Source organism: Diabrotica virgifera, chromosome 1, assembly GCF_917563875.1.
Source record: "Diabrotica virgifera virgifera chromosome 1, PGI_DIABVI_V3a".
NCBI lineage: Eukaryota > Metazoa > Arthropoda > Insecta > Coleoptera > Chrysomelidae > Diabrotica > Diabrotica virgifera.
This window is the reverse complement of record NC_065443.1, coordinates 196,496,987-196,522,122: the sequence shown is the minus strand read 5'-3', so window position 1 is coordinate 196,522,122 and position 25,136 is coordinate 196,496,987. Positions and strand designations below refer to the sequence as shown.

The 25,136-nt window shown below is 34.4% G+C and overlaps 2 protein-coding genes across 2 annotated transcripts; both read right to left on the bottom strand.

Annotated features, from left to right (window-relative positions):
* Positions 1 to 8,430: 8,430 nt before the first annotated feature.
* Positions 8,431 to 9,300, bottom strand: LOC126892698 (uncharacterized). Its single transcript, XM_050662334.1, has one exon. The coding sequence runs from the start codon at positions 9,298 to 9,300 to the stop codon at positions 8,431 to 8,433; it is 870 nt and encodes a 289-aa protein (XP_050518291.1).
* A 67-nt stretch (positions 9,301 to 9,367) lies between these two features.
* Positions 9,368 to 10,798, bottom strand: LOC126892688 (uncharacterized). Its single transcript, XM_050662327.1, has one exon. The coding sequence runs from the start codon at positions 10,796 to 10,798 to the stop codon at positions 9,368 to 9,370; it is 1,431 nt and encodes a 476-aa protein (XP_050518284.1).
* Between the last annotated feature and the right edge of the window lie 14,338 nt (positions 10,799 to 25,136).

The following is a 25,136-nucleotide window of genomic DNA, read 5'->3' as shown; positions in this document are numbered from 1 at the left end:
TCGAATTCTAGTTTTTAGGTGTCACTGAGGCGCGCGCGGTGTTGCCACCGTTGCCATTTTTTATAAAGGTTAAAAGTCCTAACATAGCCCCCCTTTTGAAGGGCACCTTCAAAAATATATACATAAAATATTGAATAGTAAAATATCTAAATACACAAAAAATAAAACAAACACAAATAATTGTCAATTGTTGATGTCTTGCATTGGTAAAGGACACAAATGTCTTACTGAACGAGTAACTGATCCCTTCATGGTGGTTACTTCTGCTACTCTGGTTTCTCCATCTCTACCTTGACATAACTTAGTGATTCGTCCAGTAATCCATTGACAAGGAGGAACAGAATCATTTTTAATAAGAACCAGGGTTCCTAATCGAATTTTGCTAGCTGGATCCTTCCATTTGTACTGTTGATGTAATTGAGACATATATTGTTTGGAAAATTGACCCCAAAATTGCTGGTACAGCTGCTGCACATGTTGGAATCTGGTTAAGCGACAGCTGGCTATATTGTGAACGTCATACTCTGGCAATGACGTAAGAGGTCTACCAATTAGGAAATGGGAAGGTGTAATAGGAGATAAGTCATTAGGATTATTTGACATGTCAAACAATGGTCGTGAATTTAATATACCTTCTATCTGTACGATAAGGGTGTTAAATTCTTCAAATGTTACATTATTATTAATTAATATTCGTTTCAAATGATGCTTAGTGCTTTTAACAGCTGCTTCCCACAGCCCCCCATGATTAGGTGTATAAGGAGGAATGAAGATCCATTTTATTCGTAGCTCGCTTGTAGCCGTTTCAATAGAATTGTAATTTTTCTGTAAAAAATGTCCTAACTGTTTCAGATAATTGTTGGCTCCTACAAAGGTACTGCCGTTGTCTGAATAAATAGTACTAGGTATACCACGTCGAGCGGTAAATCTTTTTAAACTTGCTAAAAAATTCTCTTTTGTGAGGTCCGACACAACTTCTAAATGGACAGCTTTTGTGCAAAAGCAAATGAATAATGCCAAATAACATTTTAATAGTTTAGCTCCGCGACCCTTTTTACTAAGAATATTAAAAGGACCTGCATAATCTATACCAGTCACATCATATGGAAAATTAGGTTTAATTCGATTATTTGGTAGATTTGACATTGGACTTAAAAAGGGTGTAGGATTAAACTTGAAACAAGTCAAACAATTTTTGACAGTTTGTTTTGCTAAGACACGTCCTGCTATAGGCCAGTAACGTTGTCTTACTGATGCAAGCAATAATTGAGGACCTGGATGAAATAGTTGCTTATGTTTATACTCGAAAATTAACTTAGTAAAATAGTGTTTGGATAACAGAAGAATAGGATGTCTAGTATTGAACGATAAATACGTATTGTTGAGTCTTCCACCTACTCGAAGAATTCCTTTATTATCCAAAAATGGAGTTAATGAAGAAAGTCTATTATTTTTTGGAAGTTGCTTGCCCCTTTTGAAAAAGGATAATTCGTCAGCAAATGACTCTAATTGAGCTTGTTTGACGATACTAATATGGGCTTCATCTAATTCTGCAATAGATAAATTACCCGTACGTTTGTTAGATTTATTTCTTAAATTGTAAATGAAACGTAAACAATAGGCTGTTATTCTTTGAAGTGTAATAAAATCTGAGTATCTAGTGATTAAATCTGACAATTGTACTGATATAACTTGAAACACTTTAGAAGTCTTTTTCAACTCTGTCAGTTCTGAAGTTTTTAACTTAAAATCCACATTAGGCCATTCTGACTGTGGCAATTGCAAAAACAGTGGTCCGTTCCACCAAATTGTATTGGAAATTAATTTTTCAGGCATAATACCACGAGATGCAATATCTGCTGGGTTACTTGAACTGTTAACATAATTCCAGGTAAATGTGTTGGACAACGATTGAATTTTGGATACTCGATTAGCAACGAAAACTTGTAATTTACTAGGATCCGTATGAATCCAACTTAGTGCTACCTGAGAATCAGACCACATGAAAATAGGAACATTGACTTGAATGGCTTCTGTTACGGTGTTTATTAGTTGTGCACCTAATAAACAAGCACAGAGTTCTAGTTTCGGAATAGTTACAAGTTTGATTGGTGCAACTTTAGTTTTTGAACACAAGAGATTAATGTGATATTGATTTGAATCATCGATGCTTCGAAGGTAAATGCACGCAGCATATGCAGCTTTTGATGCATCACAAAAACAATGAATATCAAGTAAAGTATTCGAGACAACTTTACGAGGAATAGATATCTGATTAAAAATATTAATATTATTTTGAAATTGTAACCAAGTCTGTTGCAAATCCAAAGGGATTGGAGTGTCCCACGAAATATGAAGAGTCCATAATTGCTGAATGAGCATTTTTGCAATAATAATAGACGGGCTTAACAGACCTAGAGGGTCATATATTTGCGCAATATTCGATAGAATATGTCTTTTAGTAAATGGTTCGTGACTACGTAATTTGTTTATGTTAAAGGTAAACGAATCAGAAGAATTTAGCCACTGGACACCTAATGTTTTACAACTATCGTGATCTCCCAAATTTAATACTGAATTTGAGACATCGGATTCTTGAAAATCTGTAATTACTTGCTGATCATTTGAAATCCATTTTCTCAGAATAAAATGAGCTGATTTGAGCATATTGTAAATAGATTTGCATCTTTCTTGTAGTTCGCTTAGATCATTAGATCCTGTTAATAAATCATCAACATACATATCATTTAAAATTGTGCTAGAAGCTAATGGAAACTTGTCTAAATTGTCTTCAGCTAATGTTCTGATACATTTAATTGCTAAATAAGGTGCTGATCTAGTGCCATATGTGACAGTATTCAGTTGATAAATAGAAAATTCTTCATTATTATTTTCACGCCAAAGAATTTGTTGTAAATATTTATGTTCTGGATGTATGAGTATCTGTCTGTACATTTTAGAAATATCTGCTGATACAACATATTTACAAATTCTGAATCTTAGCAAAATGTTTAAAATATCGTTTTGCACTTTAGGACCTACATATTGAAGGTCATTAAGAGAATATCCTGATGAGCTCTGGCAGCTTCCATCAAAGACAGTTCTAAGTTTTGTAGTTACACTAGACTCTTTTAATATACCATGATGTGGTAAAAAATAGGAATGTTCTGAATTAATAGAAATTTTACTCATATGACCTAGGTTTTCATATTCATGAATAAATTCAAAATAGAGTTGTTTAAAATAGGAATTGGAGAATTTTGATTCTAATGACTTAAATCTTTTAATAGCTGTTTGCTTTGAATCACCTAATAGACTAGGAGAATATTTTAATGGTAATTTTACCACGAATTGTCCATTCTCATTACGAGATGTGTCTTGTTTAAATAAAGATTCGCAAATGAGATCGTCTTGAGACAGAAATTCATTCTTGGTTTGAACATCCTCTAGTTCCCAAAACTTTTTTAATTGATCATCTTCAGGGATGTGTACTTCAACAAAATTGCATACATATTTATCTGAATTAATTGGAACTGTACCTGTTACAACCCAACCTAAATGAGTATTGATTAGTAATGGAAGATTTTTACCTAATGATATTTTATCTTGCAATATAAGATCCCAAAAAATGTGAGCGCCTAATAACAAGTCAATTTCTTTAGGACAATTGAATTCTGGATCTGCTAAATTAATATTGTGAGGTAATCGAATATTATTCATATCAATAGGATAAGCAGGTAATCTACTTGAAATAACGGGTACTACAAGACATGATATACTAGAATTGAAATCTGAAAATTGTGAAAATATTTTTAATGAACATTTTTTACTAATGTTAGAAGAACGCTGACTAATACCAGTAATTGAACAGTTTGTATCAGTTAATTGTAGTTTTAATTTATTGCAAAAGCGTTCGGTGATTAAATTCATTTGTGCACCGCAATCAAGTAATGCTCGGCACTTATGAAACTTACCATCTTGGTCTTTAATATTACACATAACTGTAGCTAATAAAACTTGACTCTCATTTTTTGCAAAATTTATACTTATTTGCTGTTCTACACCATCATTTCTATGATCAAAAGTACTAGGTGAACTTACTTGATGATTAGTGTCACGAATTGAAACTTCTGCATAATCTTTATGAAGCAACGTGTTATGTTTGTGAGTCTTACAAACAGGACATGGACCAAATTTACAATTTCTCTTATCATGACCACTTAATAAACAATTTTCGCATAATTTAAGTTTTCTAACTTCCCGAAACCTCTCTTCGACTGATAACGCTTTAAAGGTGGGACATTTATAAATTGAATGTTCCTTTCTACAAAAATTACATCGGTTTTTAACCGCAAAGTGCACTAGATTGTTAGATCTGTTATGATACTTATTTGAACTTGAAGACTGTGATTTAGCCGTTTGAGATTCATCTAAACTTTGTAGTATGTCCGTCTTATTTTTTAAAAAATTGATAAAATGTTCTAAAGTAGGCAAATCGTTTGCAACCTTAGTTTCTTTCCATTCGCGTATAGTATTTTTCTGGAACTTGTTGATTAAGATATGTATCATAAATGAATCATATAACTTTTCTTTTGGTACGTCTATACCTTCCAAGGAAGTTAAATGTTTGGATATCTCGTCTAACATATTTCGAAAACTAGCATAATTATAATTATCTTTTTGCATCATGGTTAAATTTAGTAATGATTTAAAGTGGCTGTCTATTAAAAACTGTTTTTTATCGAACCTATCGCATAATAAATCCCAGGCTTTCTGAAATGGTTGATCTACGCTCTCTAAACCTTCAATACAACTGGCTGCGTACCCTTGCAAGGAAGCCTTCAAGAAATGAAACTTCTGCCCATCACTAAGGGATGCATTATTCGCAATGGTCGCATTGAAGCTATTTTTGAAACTAACCCAAAATTGAAACTCCCCAGAGAACGTTTGCAATTTTATTCTCGGTAATAGGACATTTTGCAGGGGATCACTCACTGCTTTAAATTCACTAGATTGACCTAATTGACCGTATTGTACGTTATTACTGTTTACCGCTACCGGTCTTAAAATGGCTTTTAAATATGCTTGTGCCGCATAAAATCGATTTTCAAACTCCTCTCTTTCTGAATAGTGCTCCGGTAATTGACCCTCAGAACATTTCTTTTCTATCTCTGTTTGAACTATATCAAAATCATTTAATAAGTTTATATGATTATCATATCTAAATTGAACATCTTGAATATCAAAGTCACCCTTGTCTTTTGTTTTAGTAATGAATTTCTCTAGCAAAGTTAACTTTTGTTTATTTGTTCCACGAAGTCTAACTAAATCTTTTAAATCGTCTACTACTACTACTTCATTTGAGGTCGCCATCTTAGTAAATAAAATTGATAAACTCGACAAATGGGTACTTATAATTTAACTATGGATTATTATTGAAATTAAATATGAAAACACATATATAATTGTACACAAATATCGCAAACAGAAGGTAATATCATTTAACTAGATTGATATTGATAGAATTGCATAAAATCGTTTATAATTATTGTCAAATAAACCAACTAATTATAAAATGATCGGTTAAGAATGAAATATGTAAAAATGGAAGGATCTGACCTTTATTTGCAGTGGTCCTGATGAATAGCTGTCGCTTGTCGCGTACCTTGCTGTACGTACTTCTCTTTCGCTGAATTGGGCCACTGGAAATGACACTAGAACTTGGAACTATTAACTTGGTTAGCGTCTACTAGTTTTTGGCGCTAATATTGCCTCATGCCGGCTAATAGATAATAAATTCGGCTCTTTTGACCAAAATGTTTGGAATTTACTCGTTTCCTGTCGCTGATAATCGAAATAAACACTAGTGGACTGTATGATACTTGTAATTAATTGAAAGAGGTACAAATTACACAAAATACACTTCTTGGTTCGCGTATTCGTCTGTAGTCTGTTTTCTTGTCTACACTCTTAACAACATTAGTTTTCGAATTCTAGTTTTTAGGTGTCACTGAGGCGCGCGCGGTGTTGCCACCGTTGCCATTTTTTATAAAGGTTAAAAGTCCTAACACATATAGGTAACAAAAAAATACAAGGTAAAAATACAGCGTACTTACAATCGGGACGCGCCAACAAAGTCAACACTATTTTACGTCTTTTCACTCGAATCGTCTGAATGCATCTCGTTCCTTATGTCCTCGGGGTAGAATCTTGCACCTCAAGTGGTTGGAAGTCCCGTTCTCGCCACATGTGGATTTCGCTAATATGCAAACAAGGAACAACATAGGCGTCGACAAGGGAAAAAAGGGATATGATTTCGAACTATTTAAAACAATCAAATCAATTTATCGGAATTCCAACATTCTCCCCCCTTTAAAGGCCATAAGGCATTTAACAATGACCAATACTACATGTCACTACTTGAGCAACAAGCAATGACAAGACAAACAAATCCAATATATATTCTTAATCAAACAACTGTTAAAACTTAAGCTTAAATCAACACTAAAATTACAATGGTGGTTTTGTCGCAGTCGTACTAACAAATCCGAACAAAAAAAAACTAAGTCTAAAGTAACGAAACGTAAATCTAAAGTAAATCTAAAGCAACGAAAAGTTGGCGTCTAGTCCTCTATCGGCAAGGGACAGAGTCGGACAAGAGGCCGTTTCAAAGTTCCGGTAGTCGTACGCACGGTGGCTACCCGAGCTACCCCGTCTTTGCCCGCATGCAATTCAACAAGACGCGCGAGAGGCCATTTACACGGAGCCAAATTATCCTCCTTCAAAACAACTAAACTACCCATTTTAGGTACAAAGCCAGAATCTAACCATTTGGACCTTTGTTGTAAGGTATGTAAATACTCCTTACGCCATCGAGCACAAAAATCCCTATGGATGCGTTGCAACAACTGCCATCGGGACAAACGATTGAGGGATACCTCCAAAAAATCAGGTACAGGCAATGATGTTAAAGGTTCGAGAGTCAGGAAATGCCCTGGGGTCAAAGCGTTGAGATCTTCAACATCATTGGTCAATGAGGTGAGAGGACGCGAATTTAAAACGGACTCAATCAACGTCAAAACAGTGTAAAACTCTTCATATGTCAAAATTTGAGCCCCGACTATCCGAGCAATATGTTCTTTTACAGAACGAATATTTACAGAACATAAATACCACCAAAATGTGGAGCCGCAGGAGGAGCAAAATAAAATTTAATATTTTCTTTATCAAGAGCACCCTCCATAAAGCTACGCAATTGTCGATACGCGCCATGAAAGTTGGTACCGTTATCACAAAATATTTGTGATACTCGACCTCTCCGAGCAATAAAACGCTGTAAAGCGGCTAAAAAGGCTTCTACGGACAAATCACTAGCCAATTCAAGATGTAAAGCCTTTGTGGCACAACAAACAAAGAGGCACAAATATGTTTTTTGACTTCTAACTCCTCGATAACGAGACATAGTTATCGAAAAAGGCCCACCATAATCTACCCCACAAATCGAAAAGGTTTTAATGGCCCCGAGACGAAATTTAGGCAAATCACCCATAGGGGGCTGTAAGGCCCTAGGAGATTGCTTCCAACATCTAATGCACTTAGACAAGACTGAATTAACGGACTGCTTAGAAGACAATATCCAAAACCTTTGACTCACCAAAAATTGAGTACTCTTAAATCCAGCATGTAAGTACTTTTCATGATAATGACGAACTAGGAGAGTCGTAAGACGAGATTTCATTGGTAACAAAAAGGGGTGTTTGGCCTCATATGACAAGGAAGACTGCGATAGACGACCACCTACTCTTAAGCACTGAGTATTATCATCTAAAAATACTCCTAATTTGCGAAATGGTTTTGGAAACGAGTTCGACTGAAGCTGGTCTTCAAAATACTGTTCCTGTGTAAACCTAACAAGAATAATTAACGAGCTTTCCAATTCTACTGAACTCAAGGGTCATAATTTTGACTATGGGTCATATACGAAATGCGATTTGCGACGAAAGTTTTAAACCTGGAAGTTGAACTTTTAATCCAGTGCAATATTATTTGCGAGTCTACCCAAGCATACACCTTTTGAAAGATTATATTCTTCCACGACTGTGACACAAACGGCATAAGTTTGACCAAATGAACAGCAGTTAACAATTCTAATCGAGGTATTGTAATCTGTTTCATAGGAGCTACTTTCGATTTGGCACAAAGTAAATTAACTTGAACCATGTTCTGACTATCAATACTACGAATATAAACCACACAAGCGTATCCCTTTTCACTGGCATCAGCAAATCCATGAAGTTCTAAGATGGGACAAGAGGAAATATTCAAAAAACGAGGAATTTTAAATTTAATATGGGATAATTCACTTTTATATTGCTCCCATACACGAATAATTTCTGAGGGAGGACGATCATCCCATTCAAGACCAGTTGCTTAAAGTCGTTGGATTAAATGTTTGATGAAAAAGGTAATAGGTGTTAGATAACCACACGGGTCATAAATTCGAGCTAATTCGGATAAAAACGATCTTTTGGTACAAGGGACATCCTGCAATTTGACTGCAAATTGAAAGACATCGGACTGTGCAATCCACTTCAAACCAAGGATTTTTAAAGAAGGACCATTTGATTCTGGATCAAAATTAATAGAATGAGGAGTAATATGCGATTCAGGAAATTGCGACAACAATTTGGGTTCGTTCGAACACCATTTCCGTAACTCAAAGCCTCCTAACTTCAACAAAGCGACTAATTCTTCAACTAGACTTTGTGCTTCTTCGAGCGCCGAGGCACCGAAAACAAAATCATCAATATAAGAAGCATTACAAACGAGCGAGGCGGCTTTAGGAAAACGAGAGCCTTCGTCTAACATTAGTTGTTGAAGGGTTCTTAGAGCGAGATACGGCGAGGATACAACTCCAAAAGTGACAGTTAACAAACGATATTCCTGAATCTCCTCATGGCTAGACAATCTCCATAACACACGTTGATAATCCGTATGCTCAGGAACTACTAAAATATTACGATACATCTGACGAATATCTGCACACAACGCAACACGATTAAGTATAAAATTTAACAAAAGCGAGACGGTGTCCTGTTGTAGCTTATGACCGACTAATAAACAATCATTCAACGATTTACCAAGCCTGGGACTTTTCTGAGACGCATTATATACCACTCGAATTTTGGTAGAAACACTTTCCGATTTAACAACACAATGATGTGGAATATAATACTTTCCCTTTGTCTTTTCAACCTTAGGGACCAATTTCATATGACCTAAATCAATATACTCCTGCATATGGGACGAATATTCCTTTTGCAGACTAGACTGACGAAACAAGCGACGTTCTAATGACATAAATCTGTTAAGCAACATCATAACTATCTCTTAAACAAGGCGGCGATTCACGAAAAGGCAAAGACACAGCATATTTCCCCGAGACGTCCCGACTATGTGTTTCCCGATACATGGTTTCGCACAGAACGTCTTCCGGTTCTGAAACTGGCTCTTCCTGTATGTTCTCCAGTTCCCAAAATCTCCTTAACGAAGAATCTAACGAGTCTTCCACATTTGAAAGACAAACAAGCGACGTTGACGAAAGGTTGGGTGTGCTAGTTGGGCCCAACAAAATATATCCAAAAACGGTATTTGGGGCATCAGGTTGTCCCGGTTTGCCTTCAATTTTGCCCTCTAACAACACCTTCGAAAATATACTACAACCAATTAACAAATCGACCGATTGACTACAATTAAATTTGGGATCCGCTAACTTTAAATTTTTAATATAATTCCAAGCAGAAATATCTATTTGGGTGCTGGGCAAATCCGAGCAAACCCGATCTGTAATAATAGCCTCCAAATGAAACACCGGTGACTCCTGATGACGAGGTTGGATAGAGAAACTTATTTGCCCCTGATTCAGTTTCGTTTGCATCGAATTGAGTCCGTTAATTTCGAACGAGCAAGGAGTTTTAGGCCATCCCAATCGATTGGCAGCCTTTCGACTAATGAACGAACTCATCGAACCCGAATCAAGAAGACATCTCAAGGGTTGTTTGCACCCTTTACTGTCAATTGCAGGAACCAAAACAGTACCGAGCAAGATTTCCTTTTTGGTTTCATTTTTCTTTCCTACAAAACTAGCGGCACAATGGGATACTTCAGTAGACGATTCGATTCCCGATGACCCTGGACTATTATTTTCTGAGGACGACTGACTATTGGAACGGTTTCTATCGAAGTGGAACAAACTATTATGGAGATTACTACTACATTTACTACATTTGAAGCATTTAGGACACGACTTGACTGAATGGTTAGCCTGATTAAGACACTTAAAACAGGAAGAAGACTCTTTACAAAACTGATATCTCTCTTTTGGCGATTTTTTCAAGAACAGCGAACACTGGTTGAGATAATGGCTTTGTTTGCATAACGCGCAACATACTGATGACGAATTTGTCACGAACGACGAGCTACTACGATTGTGCCTTGAATTACCAGCCTGGTGTTTGGACTTGACCTTTGGCTCCGTGTTATTTGGGGCCCGCGACAACTTCTTTCCCTCACCTATACTACTGTCTAAATTATCATACGCGATGTATTGTGTTTCGATGAACGCTACTAATTTTTTAAATGACGGAATTTCATTAGACTTATTTTCCAACTCGAATAACTTAATGGAATCATCATCTAATTTCGACAAAAGCAAATTGCACATAATGAAATCCCAATGCTCGGTGGGAAGGCCTAAGGTTTTCAATGCGGCTAAATTTTCCAAAAATGTGTCTACCATTAGCTAGATTTTTCGAGTTAACTGCGGAGATTTTTTGAACGCCCATTATCGCATCCCAATGGGCGGTCGCACAACGACGAACATTTGTGTACCGTTTAACAATTAAATCGTAAGCCACTTGGTAATTATCGTTAGTTATGGGCAAATTGCGAATTAAGCTAAGCGGAGTCCCGTCTAAACAACCTTTCAAATATTTGAATTTTTCTACGTTTCCTAGGGCTGCATTGTTACGCACTATCGAATTATAAAGGTCTAAGAAGGATGCAAAATTAATAAAATTTCCTTGAAAACAAGGAAGATCAATACGAGGCAAACGAATGTGGGATGGATGAGCTCCGCCGGAAGCACAAGACGCTGGACCTGGACTTTCAGATGGTGACCCGAAGAATTCCGCGTTAAAAACTTTTATTTTATAGAATAAGTTCAAGAATAATTCTCGGACTTTTTCTTCGTCCCCCGTATCTGATTCCGGTACCGACAAAACATTATTAATAATGCTTGTAGCTGCTTTAAAAATTCCTCCTTGATCACGTCTAATTCGCTACATCTTATTTTAAACAACGATCGTAAACTCTGATCAGACACTGCCCTACTACCTAAATCATAAATCGATTGAATATCATTAAGCGCTGTATGCCGAAGGAATTTTAATTTCCTGGATTTATCCATTCTAACTTTTTATATAAAAATTTCGAACCGAACTGAAATGATCAAAATAAAATAATATCAACTGTACTACAAAAGCTACGATCAAAAATGTAATAAAATACTAACACGAAAGGCGATTATAGACCTAAACTGCCTAAAATCAAAAAATTAAAAGTATAACAAAAAAAATATTTCTCTACGCCCTTGGCGACGCGACGCTCCGAAAAATACAACGTAATATTTTGTTTCTAAACGGATATAAGCGATAATTAAATCTTTACTCATTCAAGGAACCCAAACACAAAAACTACCTACTTTGGATATACACGTCCCATAAATTCGTCACTCAGAAAACAAGCCAGATGGCACAAGCTATGGGTATAATACGAGTAACATTTTATTACCTACGACAATCGACAAAAACCACGATTAAAATTTTAAATATGTGTATCAAATAATATTAACAAATAGTTCACATCCAGTTAGAGGGACCAAAAAATGTATGTTACTGTCAGGTATGGAACGAAAACAATAATAAAATCAAAACGAGCAATCAACAATAGTTACAATACCTACAATTTTACTATGCCTTCTTAGCTTATATTGGAGAGATGAGTGGAAATTCTCATAAGTGCAATAAAACATAATAATAATACACACGTGTTCAAATCAATTGGTGGTTAAATAGCTCAAAAACGAAACAAAGGAAACATATAGGTAACAACAAAATACAAGGTAAAAATACAGGGTACTTACAATCGGGACGCGCCAACAAAGTCAACACTATTTTATGTCTTTTCACTCGAATCGTCTGAATGCATATCGTTCCTTATGTCCTCGGGAAAGAATCTTGCACCTCAAGTGGTTGGAAGTCCCTTTCTCGCCACATGTGGATTTCGCTAATATGCGAACAAGGAACAACACAGGCGTCGACAAGGGAAAAAAAGGGATATGATTTCGAACTATTTAAAACAATCAAATCAATTTATCGGAATTCCAACAGTTGTAGTGTGAAAGAAATTCAGAGAAAATTCCATAATTTAAGAAATCAACTAAGTTTATAATAATGATTCCTATGTTTGATATAATTTACTTCTGAATTTGTTAATATTAGGTGTTCCAAGAGTTGAAAAAAATTGAAAAGAAAAAAGTGGCGCAGGTATCGGTGAAAATTATAATAGTAAATTGGCGTTACATTACTGCCTTGAAGTTTTTGATTCCTGCAGTAATACTAAATAAAAAAATTAGAGACTCGCGATTAGAGATATACATCGCTTGTTCTTAAAACCAGCTCTTTATTTTTTTAAAATCAAGAATTTGAACATATTAGGGGTCATTTTTCTTTACAATTAATTGAAACATAGTAAGAGTAGCAGTACTGCTTTACTAAATCACCAATAGTTATTACTGCTCTGCATCTTCAATATGGACCTCGACAGTTAATGTAGAACAAGCACCGTATGTTACTAATATGTTAGATCCAGGACTTAATCTAGCACTTTTTCCCACTTTCACCATTTCTTTTCTCTTTTTATAAATAATAAGAGCATAGTAGCATTTACATAACATTCATATAGTAGCATTTTATAAATAAGAGGATAATTTTTATAAATAGTAAGAGCAGAAATTTTTTCTTTTATCATTGTTCATTGTGAGAGTATGAAAGAGTACTCGCGAAAACTGATCAAGTAGACACGATTCTGGGAGTAGATTGTGCGATCAATCCGACAGTTGCTCGCAAGTGCTGTCTAATGGCAAAATTTCCTGAAAGTACTCTCATATGGACTACACCAGAGAGCAGATGTCACGAGTTACTCTCAGAAAAACTCTCACAGGGACACATACCTTTAAAGGCAATCTGAAAATCTGATTTTTTCATTAATTTTCAGAATGGTAACTATTCCATAATATCCTAATACAAAAATGCAGACCTGGCTAGGGGTAGCGGTCATTTACACCTAACATTAACCCTCCGAATTTAACAACATGTAAAAATTTTTATTACGAAAATTATCTTTGAAGCAACTTGTATTTTTTTTTAAATTGATTTAAATAGGTATTCAAAATTAAAGAAAATAAACAATTAAACAACTTATAGTTTATGCTGTTATCGTTCTTGAGAAAACCAAAGAGAATTTATTTCGGAAATATTGCTGGAAGTACATGTTTTTTTTAAATTACAATCTTCTTTTTTCAATTTATTTAATCTTCTTCTTCTTCGTGTGCCTCATCATTTCAGGACAATGGTGATTATCACGGCCCATTCTACTCTCTCTGCAGCAGTTCTGAAGAGTTCTATTGTTGTTTTTTCACCCTACTGCTTTAAAATTTTCATCCAGGATGTGCGTCGTCGTCACGATCCTCTTTTTTCCATTTTCCTTTGTTTAACCAATTTCATCAACTCATATTTTTCAGTTCTTAGTATGTGACCAAAGTAGTCCAATTTTCTTTCCTTCATAGTGTTGAGTATTTCTTTTTCCTTTTTTATCTTACATGTTGGTAACATGTGAAAATCATTAATTATAATTCTTCTTAATTCTTCATCTGCTATTTTCTGTTTGTCTTATACTATACATATTTTGATATCTTTTTCTTTAAATATTTTAGGATCATTTATTATCTCTTCAATAATTGGCTGATTCTTATTATTCTTTACTAGTACTAGTTCCTTTATATTCTTTTGTGCGCACATTTAAGTCAGGGCTCTGAACGATGCTCGTAGCGCAGACGTTGATCGAGGTTCTTGATATATCGAGTTTCACAACGACGCTCGTACTGCAGACGTTGATCGAAAATCTCGAATCAGATAAATAATATCGTCTTATTCGTTATGTTAGCAGAAATCTAGCTTCATTTCTTTACAATTGTCCTTGTCTATCAGTTTTACCTGTACCGCACTTTTCGGGAATTTCAACAATTCGACTACGTCTGGTTGATCAGTCCATTTGTCGATGATTAGGGCCAGGCTGAACGACACAATTCCCAAAATTCCAGGGATTGACAGCTTCTCGTTTTCGCCGGTTTCAGCTGTCACACCTCCGCTGTTGCCTGCTTGGTTTATATCTGTTCCTCTTTTTTTGTTCAGGTTGTTTCCCATCTTAAGTGTAGAGCTGCATACCTCAATCTATATGCGAACCAGAAAACTCCATTCTTTAACTTAAGGTTGGATCGCCATATGACGTTGGGGGTTTGATAAGACGAAGACACTACCCCGAACAAACAAACTTAATTATTAAACTTTTTCCAGAAACTTTATTTTTACATAATTAAATGTACAATTAAATTACGTAGAACTTCAGATAGGTCGGGGATAACCCATTGCCCCGGTAACTAGATCCCCTGACTACGCGTTTGAGAGTGTAACAACAACAGCACATCAGGTACACGACTTTCCTATCTGTTATAGTTAAAAACAGTGCCAATATGTACCTATTACCATATATGGCGAGGTACTATAAGTGTAGTAAGAATGCCGTGTGCTTTCTTTGGAGTCTTTCAAATGAGTTCAGTACTTTGAACTTTGCTACTGTCGTAATAAATTATACAAATTGCAATTATAAAATTATGACCTAATTTTTATAACGAAGGATTTAGTAAACTTCCGTGAGGGTTGTCGTGTACCATTACACTCTAGTCCGAGAAGAAAGTACACAGCTATACATGTACAGTTATATATTCTAGACCTATTGGTTAATAGTATATAGGTATAATATATTCAGATTCAAATAATTCTGTGGGCACCCATGCGAGCATCTTACAGAGTTTAAATCCCCCGCAAATCGCGAGTGAGCCAGGTGTGCCAGGGAGCCAAATGGCAGCCAGGTCTGCATTTTTGTAATATACAGGGTGTCCAGAAACTCTACCGACAAACGAAGATAGGAGATTCCTCAGATAATTTTAAGACAATTTAACCCAATTCATCTAGTCCGAAAATATTTTCTAAAGGAGCTAGAGCTATTTGAAGATGGCGTCTGGTTTTTCTTGCATATCTCCAGAACGCTTATATTTAGAAAAACGAAAATAAGTACACATATTTATCTTGAAGAGATAAATGGATTCCATTCATTTAAAATTTCTAGTACGGGTCATAGGCGTCCGTTTTGGGTAGGGCAACAGTTATATTATCGCATAACTTTTTTGCTTTTAATTTTTAGGAATTTTTGAGTCTGGATTATTAAAATGTAAGGTATTATAGTACTATAAGGAACTCTTACTGTAAGTCGATAGGATACACCGGTTTTTAGAAAAATCGGTTTGAAAATTTTTCGTTTTTTGAATATCAAAAAAAAATAAAAAAAATATTTAGAAAAACGAAAACCGGTTCGTTTATTTATGTTCCGAAGATGAATCGATTTCATTAATTGCAAATTTCTAATACCGGTCATATCCGTCCGTTTTGGGTAGGTCAACGGTTATTTTATCGCATTACTTATTTGTCTTTCATTTTTAAGAATTTTTGACACTAGATTATTAAATTATGAGGTATTCTAGTACTAAAAGTTACTCTTGCTTTAGTTGGTAAAATACAGCGTTTTTTAAACATATTTTTTAAATTTTTTTTCAAATTCAGGAAACGAAAAATTTTCAAATCGATTTTTCTAGAAAATGGTGTGTCCTACTGACTTAAAGCAAGATTACCTTTTAGTACTAGAATACCTTACAATTTAATAATCCAGTATCAAAAATGCTTAAAACGTTAAGACAAAAAGTTATGCGATAAAATAACCGTTGCCCCACACAAAACGGACGCCTATGACTGGTACTAGAAATTAACAATAGATGGAATCGATTTATCTCTGGAAGATAAATACGTGTACCAATTTTCGTTTTTCTAACTAGAAACGTTCTGGAGGTATTTAAGAAATACTAATTACAAGACGTCATCTTCAAAGAGCTGTAGCTCCCTTAGGAAGCATTTTAGGACTAAGTGAATTTGGTTAAATTTTCTTAAAATTATCTGAGAAATCTCCTGTCTTCGTGTGTCGATAGAGTCTCTGGACACCCTTCTGGTATATTATGGAAGAGGTATCTGAAAAATTTTCAGATTGTCTCAAATACCTTCCCATAAATACCTAACAGCTCTCATACTAATTCACCTAGATAATTCCTCGGTGGAGGGAAAAGAGGGTTAATGTCATGTAGAAAAATAAAAAAGCAGGCAATATTATTATGTTACTTGTAGATATGGACCTGGATAAACCTTAATGGAGCGGTAACAAATTAAATAGATTACATACTGTCCACAGAAAAGACCCTTATCGCTTAGTAATATAATTATTAACTCATCTTTTTATGAAATTATTTATAGCTTTTAAGTCCCCTTTGATGATATTTGGTTACATAGTAATAAAGCGTATAACGCTCTTCTACTTTTTCTAATATGGTCGGTAATATATTACTTTCCCTCCATCGAGGAATTATCTAGGTGAATTAGTATGAGAGCTGTTAGGCATTTATGGGAAGGTATTTGAGACAATCCGAAAATTTTTCAGATAACTCTTCCATAATATAATATAATAAAAAAATGCAGACCTGGCTGCCACGCGATTTGCGAAGGATTTTAAATCTGTAAGATGCTTTGTAAGACTCTGTAAGATGCTCCTGATGAGATGCTCTGTGAGATGCTTTGTAAGACTCTGTAAGATGGGATTTTAACTCTGTAAGATCACCTGATCACCTGATCACCCTCCACCCTTAAGTAAGTGGTAAGACAATTATTGTCTGATTTTTAAGAGCGTAGACGCAAATATTTTACGGCTATCCCTGCTTTTTCTTTCTTTGCATGGCAAATTACGTGGAGTTAAATTCTCACTGGCATGGAGATGTAAACATTACTTGACAATGACATTGTCATCATTTATATAGAGATGGCTATTTCGTTCAGTTTTTGAATGTTCTTGGATAGACTTGGATGTTACTTGTATAATCTCTTAAAATATTAATTTAGTTAATTAATAAGATTATTTTTCACTATGTATTCAGTAAATACAATAATTTATATGGGTACTATACAGAGTGTTTGGTAAATAATTGGCCATAGCTTAACCTTAAGCTAACTTACCTTAGTACGAAAGTTGATAATAACCGAAATACGGGGTGTCAAATTTAAACTTTCATTTTATTTATTCTTGAATATTTCCTGACTCGCATGGGACAAAAACATAAAATTTGGGTAGCGGGGGTTTTTTGAGATGAGAAATGTAAATTTGCCACCAAAAATGATGTATTACCCAGCGCTCATTTAATACGTTCAATGTTTTTATTCCCCACTCTATATACTTTTTGAATCAAAATTTTTATTCTCTTAATGTTTTTAATTTAAAAACATATACTACTAGTCTAAGAGCTAGTGAACCCTCCGACTAACGGTCGTCCTGTAAGGCTAGAAATTTGTCTAGTGATAATTCATAGCACACCAAGGCTAAAAACCATGGCCTGGCAGGCCTCAGCGGTGCACGTGTATCTACCAGGTGAATCGAAAAGTGCAAATTTAGGGGGTAAAATAAACTTTCTCCTGTAAGGTTTAAATTTAAGTATGTGTTTGAGTAAGCCATTTAGAAGAAATGTGTACAATGACAGGCGATTCTGAAGAGCATAAGACCTTGCCAGGCGAGGGGAAAGATTAGGGGTTTTTCCTAAAATTATTCTTTTTGCATCGAACAAATTTTTTTTAGGTTTTTTGAATCATTCCAAACAGAAAAGGTCCTTAGTGGTTTTTCTCTTAATAGTTTTTGTTATATAAGCGACTGAAAATTTTGAAAATTGCGAAATTGGCCATTTTTAACCCTAAATCGGACATTTATCTAAAAATTTCAATATTAGCAAGGTACGTGTACACCCTGTATAAATAATTATGTTAATGTTTATATTAGTGAATAGAGAATTAAATAACCTTTCAAATGAGCTATCATACAACCCCTACTCTCATTCAAAAAATCATCGATTACGTCATCACGCTCAGATGGATGACGTCACTAGTATTATATATATGCCAAAAAGTTCTAATTTAAAAAAAAAGAATGTGTGTGTACTTTGTACGCACGTAAGAAGTTATACTTCTATTATATGATTATATGATTATAAACGAAATTAATATACTTTTTATTTATATTTTATTTAAATATTAAATTAATTTATACTTACTACTTCTCAAAAATTTTTATTAAAACAGTACCAAAAAACACATTAAAAATGCCACAAATGATTTCTGAACATTAATTGTCGGAAAAATTTTTAACTAAATACGTATTTTCTGAAAATAAAATTATATAATAAATATACTTACAATCATAAAATGTATAAAAAAAAAATAAAAAAATAAAAGTTTCTATTGGGATTCGAACCAACTTACCACGCGGCTGGTATTTGCGTTGTATTGGGATTCACCCGCATTAAAACTTCGCCACAGAGACAGCTTGTCATTATGTGCGAAGATCGTCTAACTAAACAGATTAACCTTTTGACATTTTTAACTTATGTAAATCAAATTATTTTGATTTTGAATTGAAATGATTTAGAATTGAAAAAATACAACAAAACATAGAGTAAGAAGACAATATATTAGGTGAATATTAAGGTGTAAAATAAAAGTATTACATACTACTTATGTATTTTGGTAGGTTCAAGGTAGGTATCGGAGCCCGTATAACGACTAATAAATTTCGCAATCACTTGCGTCGTGCAAAGTGGCTATGTTCAAATATCATAACAAAATTTGATCAACTATTTATAAAACACTTACCAGTGAAAGATTCTTTAGCTTTGAATAAGCGAGATCTGCGGCACTCATACTATGCACAGTTTGATGAGCTTTCACATTGGCATGCAACAATCATCTCTTCTATGTAAATAAGTCCAAAAATATAATATGAAAACTATTTAAAAAGGCAGTATAACCATTAACTAACTTTTTGTTTGTTGTTTCTCTTCCTACAAATTTTAAAACGCAACAAGCATACATTATAACCAAACCATGCACAGTCCCACAGCTGTGCCACAGCTGCCATATTGGATAATTTTTGTCATGTCATTTGAACATCCAATCAGAACAAAGTTATAATGCGCATGCGCCTGGTCGCTAGGTTTTCCCATATAAAATTTCACCGTCATTACGCCCGTAAAGAAGTATAACTTCAATAAAAATCGACCTGTCTGAGGATTGCTCTTGAAATTTGCCCATTCTCGAGATAATGAATTTATGCCAACTCAAACGTCCTCACTTATACTACAGTGTCGCGTCCGCTTGATTAGCAATTAAAAAACAAAGGGGTTTCCGATATTGTATTGCAAAAAACTCTTTGGGATTTCATCAATCAATGTTTAAAGAATATCTACCTACCTTGGCAACTTTGAAATTTTTAGATAAATGTCCGATTTAGGGTTAAAAATGGTCGATTTCGCAATTTTCAAAATTTTCAATCGCTTATATAACAAAAACTATTAACTTAAGAGAAAAATCACTAAAGACCTTTTCTGTTTGGAATGATTCAAAAAATTTAAAAAAAATTTGTTCGATGCAAAAAAAATAAATTTAGGAAAAACCCCTAATCTTTCCCCTCGCCTGGCAAGGTCTATGCTCTTCAGAATCGCCTGTCATTGTACTCATTTCTTTTAAATGACTTACTCAAACACACACTTAAATTTAAAACTTACAGGAGAAAGTTTATTTTACCCCCTAAATTTGCACTTTTCGATTCACCTGGTAGATACACGTGCACCGCTGAGGCCTGCCAGGTCATGGTTTTTGGCCTTGGTGTGCTATGAATTATCACTAGAAAAATTTCTAGCCTTACAGGACGACCGTTAGTCGAAGGGTTCACTAGCTCTTAGACTATACATTCATCTCGCTAAACTCAACTATTTAATAACAAATACATAACAATTAAATTAAACAATAAAGTATTTAACAAACAAATTGAAAGTAGTTGTTTTAAAGTCAATAGCATACAAAATTTCAATGTAAAACGAATAATGTTTAAATTGTTTTTATTTTTTTTTGTATTTTGTGGTAGTCAGTGTTATCACCTCTAGTCCTTATGCAAGCTTCAGTTTGCGTGGGCACGCTCCTCATCAAATTATCAACATTTTGTTGTGGTAGGTTGCACCCTCCTTTAAGAGCAGCTTGTACTAGCCGTGCAGTGTTTTGTGGATTATCCCGGCGAGCTTTAATTTTTCTTTTAAGCATATCCCACAAATACTCTATAGGATTAAGCTCGGGTGAGCAAGCAGGCCACTCCAAACTAGGGATATCTTCTGCTTCAATGATGTCTGTAGTCACTCTAATGTTATGGAGAGGTCCAATATCATGCAATAAAATTAAGTTTTCCCCTGTTGCACCTCTCCAGAGCCTGACTAGAGGTTATCAACATACCTGTGAGGAGTTAAAGTTGATCGGATGAAAATTATAGGAGTTTTTTACGGATCACAATTCCTCTCCAGAACATTACACTTCCCCTTGTATATTTGTGAACAGATCTGACAGTTTTCGTTCTTGCTTGTCTTCCTCGACCTCTAAGTACACGATTTAGTGGGTCGTCTGATTTTACACAAATCCTGACTTTTTTTGAAAATAGCAGATTTTATCAATTCTCAATGTTGAAGACACCAATTTAGACGATCAATCTTGTGCTGCCTGGATAACTCGGGAACCCATAACTGTCTCCTGCTGTATACTTTTTGGTACGAACTCTTGTTCTTATCGTTTCAACTGAAATAGTACACCTGTAGCTTCCAAAAGCTGCTTTTGGAGCTGCAGGTGAGAAATGGTTGGGGGTCTTCCAGCTGATTGGACAATTAAACGATCGTGGAGAGCCGTTATTACTTTTGGCGACTTTCCCTTGCTTTATTTTTGAGCTTTCCTAGTTCCTGTTACCTAGCATATGTTTTGGACGGAACGCCCTGTATTTATATTATGCCTAGCTCTACAGCTATGTAACTCTGAGAACATTACTTTTTTCACAAGACCAATAATCTTTTCTCGTTGTAAGTTCTATAACCCCACATGAGGCATATTTTCGTTTTTGGACGCAAAAGTTAGTTTATTTATTTTCGTTCAAGTTGCAACTCAAGCAAATAACCTATTCGCGGTGTGCAAGTACTTGGAAGGGGAAACGAGAAACGACCGTGCGCGAGTCGCGGAGAAATATTGCAACTATCTTAAATAATTCATATTGTCAATTGAAATTGTCAAATTGACGTATATTTCATACCTTCTGTCATTGAAGCAGAAAAATTATATATTGCTCCACAATATTGATATGATATGCAATTATTATTATAAAGGTAAATTTAATTAATTGTATTTTGCTTGCAGTACTGCATTTTAATAACTAATTTTATTTACTGCATACAATTGTTTTCGTTTGCATAACATAACCTGCATCTTATTTTTTCTTCTTATTATTTTTTGGACTATGGCCTTGACAATTATCAAATAACCAGGACTAATATAATTGGCCAAGATAATTAACAAAGCGAATAAAAGTACAGAGCGTAGAAATAGGGGTCGCTTTGCCGAACTTGCACGGTCCCCATACCGTAGTTACCGAGCTGTACTATCCGATTGTCTTATATATTTGTTTATTTTCAATAAAAACCTTTATTATTCGCCAGTTAAGTTTTTTCAAAAGAAATAAATATTACTTTGAAATACATGGTGATTCCATAATATACAAGTTTGGGTGTGTGTAAACTTGAAATCATAATAATTGTGCCAGTTCTCATATTTATGTCATTGCATCGCAAATTCCATTTGAAGAAATTTGCGATACATTTTTGTAATTTTTTATGGTTTTACGATATTTTTTGGGTGTAACTACAATGATATGCAAAAGATTGTGTTGCCTCGCAGATTTAAAATGCGTTTATCTCGAAAACCATTGAGTTTAGCGAGATGAATGTAGTACTTACTTATACCTTTTTTAAGTAAAAAATATTAATAGAATAAAAGAATAAAAGCTTGATGCTTTTTATAACTTCAGTAGTCTTGCTGAGACCTTCTAGTATTTATGGAGTTTAGAATCTTCTTCAGCCAAGAAACTTTTAAAATTCTTCTATAGCACCACATTTCGAAACTTCAAGGCAATTTAGGTCGATTTTATTCACAATCCAACATGCGACATGCGGCATCATAAAGTAAGACCGAGAACACGTAGCAGTAAAGTAGGTGGACCCTCAATATCAGATTTAGGTCTCTGATATAGTTTGGACATCCTTCTAAAAGCGGCTCTGACCTGCTCTCTCCTGGATCTAATTTCACCGTGACTCTCTGCGTTACAATTTAACTGATATCCAAAGTAAACTTCAACTTGCTCAAAAATGAACTTGTTCAAATTTGGTGTTATTTACATATATAGACGGTTTTATATTTTGTTATGACTTATTACGAGTATTTTGGTTTTCCGTAAGTATGTTCAGCTCAGCTCTCAACGACACTATCAAGTAATGTTTGCAGATCTTAAGTAGAAAGTAGGAGTACTATGTCGTCGCAAATTATTGATAACTATGGTGACTTCACTGTTCACAACTATTCCTTCTTGTTTTTCTGAAAGTGCATCTCTGAAAATTGTTTCGGACTAAATGTTAATAAACAGTGACGACAAGAGGTATCCTGCCGTACCCAACTTTTAATATTAAAAACCTATGATTCCAAACCGTATACAAAAATAATGATGTTTGATTCCGATACGCAATTATGCTTAAGTCTCTGCCGTCCAAGCCAATGTCCATATCTTACCATGTTCAATCAAAAAATCACGAGATAGTCAAACTCTTGATACGGAAGGAAATATTTTGCTGCGAACACTGCGCTTCTCAATCCCGAGGTGCAACCAGACATAATAAGAATAGACAATGAATGCTGAGCAAAATGGTGTAACGCGGTGCAGTCGATCTGTGGTCTATCTATCTCTTTTTACCATACGATTATTTACATATGACAGACGAAGACAACTAGACCACTCTAGTGATAAATAGATAATCTGGCAGACAAACATAGCTAGTGAATATTGGCGTTACACCTATATTCACAGAGCGTCCCATACCTTACCTAGTCTATTCTTATGTATAGTAATCAGTTACCTTACTTAGGACCAATCAATTAGACAACAATGTTTGAAAAAAAAAGGAGTGGAACTTATCATTAAAGAAAAGGAATACTCCACCATGTCCTCGATAGAGATCCTAATACGATTATACATGGCAGCGTATAAAGTGAGCATCAATCCAAACACACAATATGCGAACAGGAATAAAAATGTGTTTAATGGATCGAAATGCACGTTGAAACATAAATTCTTCAACAACTGTCGAATAGGCAGAGAACTTTTTAAGATTATCTGAAACGCAGTGCAAATCCCGAGATGACGAACTCCGTCTTTCCAGGTAAAACATTATGTCTCGAACAGTATGGCATTGAAAAGGTAATATGTAGTTATTTTTTGACGTTGTAGTTTTCTTTGATTCTTTTAAGATTTTCGTTCATAATTTTGAGTTAGACGATTATTTGATTATTGTTTAGATCTGTATACAGACCATTCATCAAACTTTTTTTTTGTATTATAAATATTTAGACGTTTAGAGATATGAAGGCCCGAAATATTCCTATCGGCGTCCATCCAAAGAAAAGGTGAAGACATAGCCGAACATTGGGGTAATGAGAATTTCAAAAAGATAAAAATGGTTCTGCAGATGGAAAAGTTGTTCACACTTTTCCTTAAAAAAATTTTACAAAAAGCAAAAGATGCCGATATATCTGCCGCAAATACATGGAAAATGGATGTGTTACCTTCGGTAATTAAAAATTATGAACCAGCCTGCGTGTACAATTGTGCACTGAACCAAAAAAGTACGTAAATATATTGAAAAAAACATTGATTCAAAAACGGGGAGCATTAATTTTCGTCCAAAGATCAGTATCACTGGTCCAATGTAAGTAGCTACATTAACTAATGCTCAAAAACATTAATTTTTATGAATTAGTACGTTCATTCAATGTACTTTCTAGTTAAGAATCAATGTATCGGTACATTGAATCAATGTATCGGTACATTGAAGCAATGGATCGGTACATTGAATCAATGTATCGGTACATTAATTCTTAACTCGAAAGTACATTGAATGAACGTACTAATTCATAAAAATTAATGTTTTTGAGCATTAGTTAATGTATCTACTTACATTGGACCAACGATACTGATCATTGGACGAAAATTAATGCTCCCCGTTTTTGAATCAATGTTTTTTTCATTATATTTACGTACTTTTTTGGTTCAGTGAATGTCATCTTCATGTATATTTGTATATAACATACAAATAGTTAATAAGTAAACAAAATGACGACTTAATATCTACATAAATATTACAAATATAGGTTGAAGCAACGATTTTTTACCGATTCTCAAACTAATGTTAAGTAATATCTATAAGTTTAAAGAAAAAAAAACATATATTTTTAATTAACACAAACAACTTTTTATAATGTAATTTGGAAAAAACTGAATAACTAAATATAACAGAAATATAAAATATATAAAAATATAGTTCTATCATATAAAAAATGTATACCTGATATCGTGAAAATAAATAAATACATGTACAATAACATCTCCATAAATACAACATCTCTCTGGGATTAATTATCACCACCCATACAAAAAACAAATGGTTGAATGGCATTTTTCTTTGATTTCAA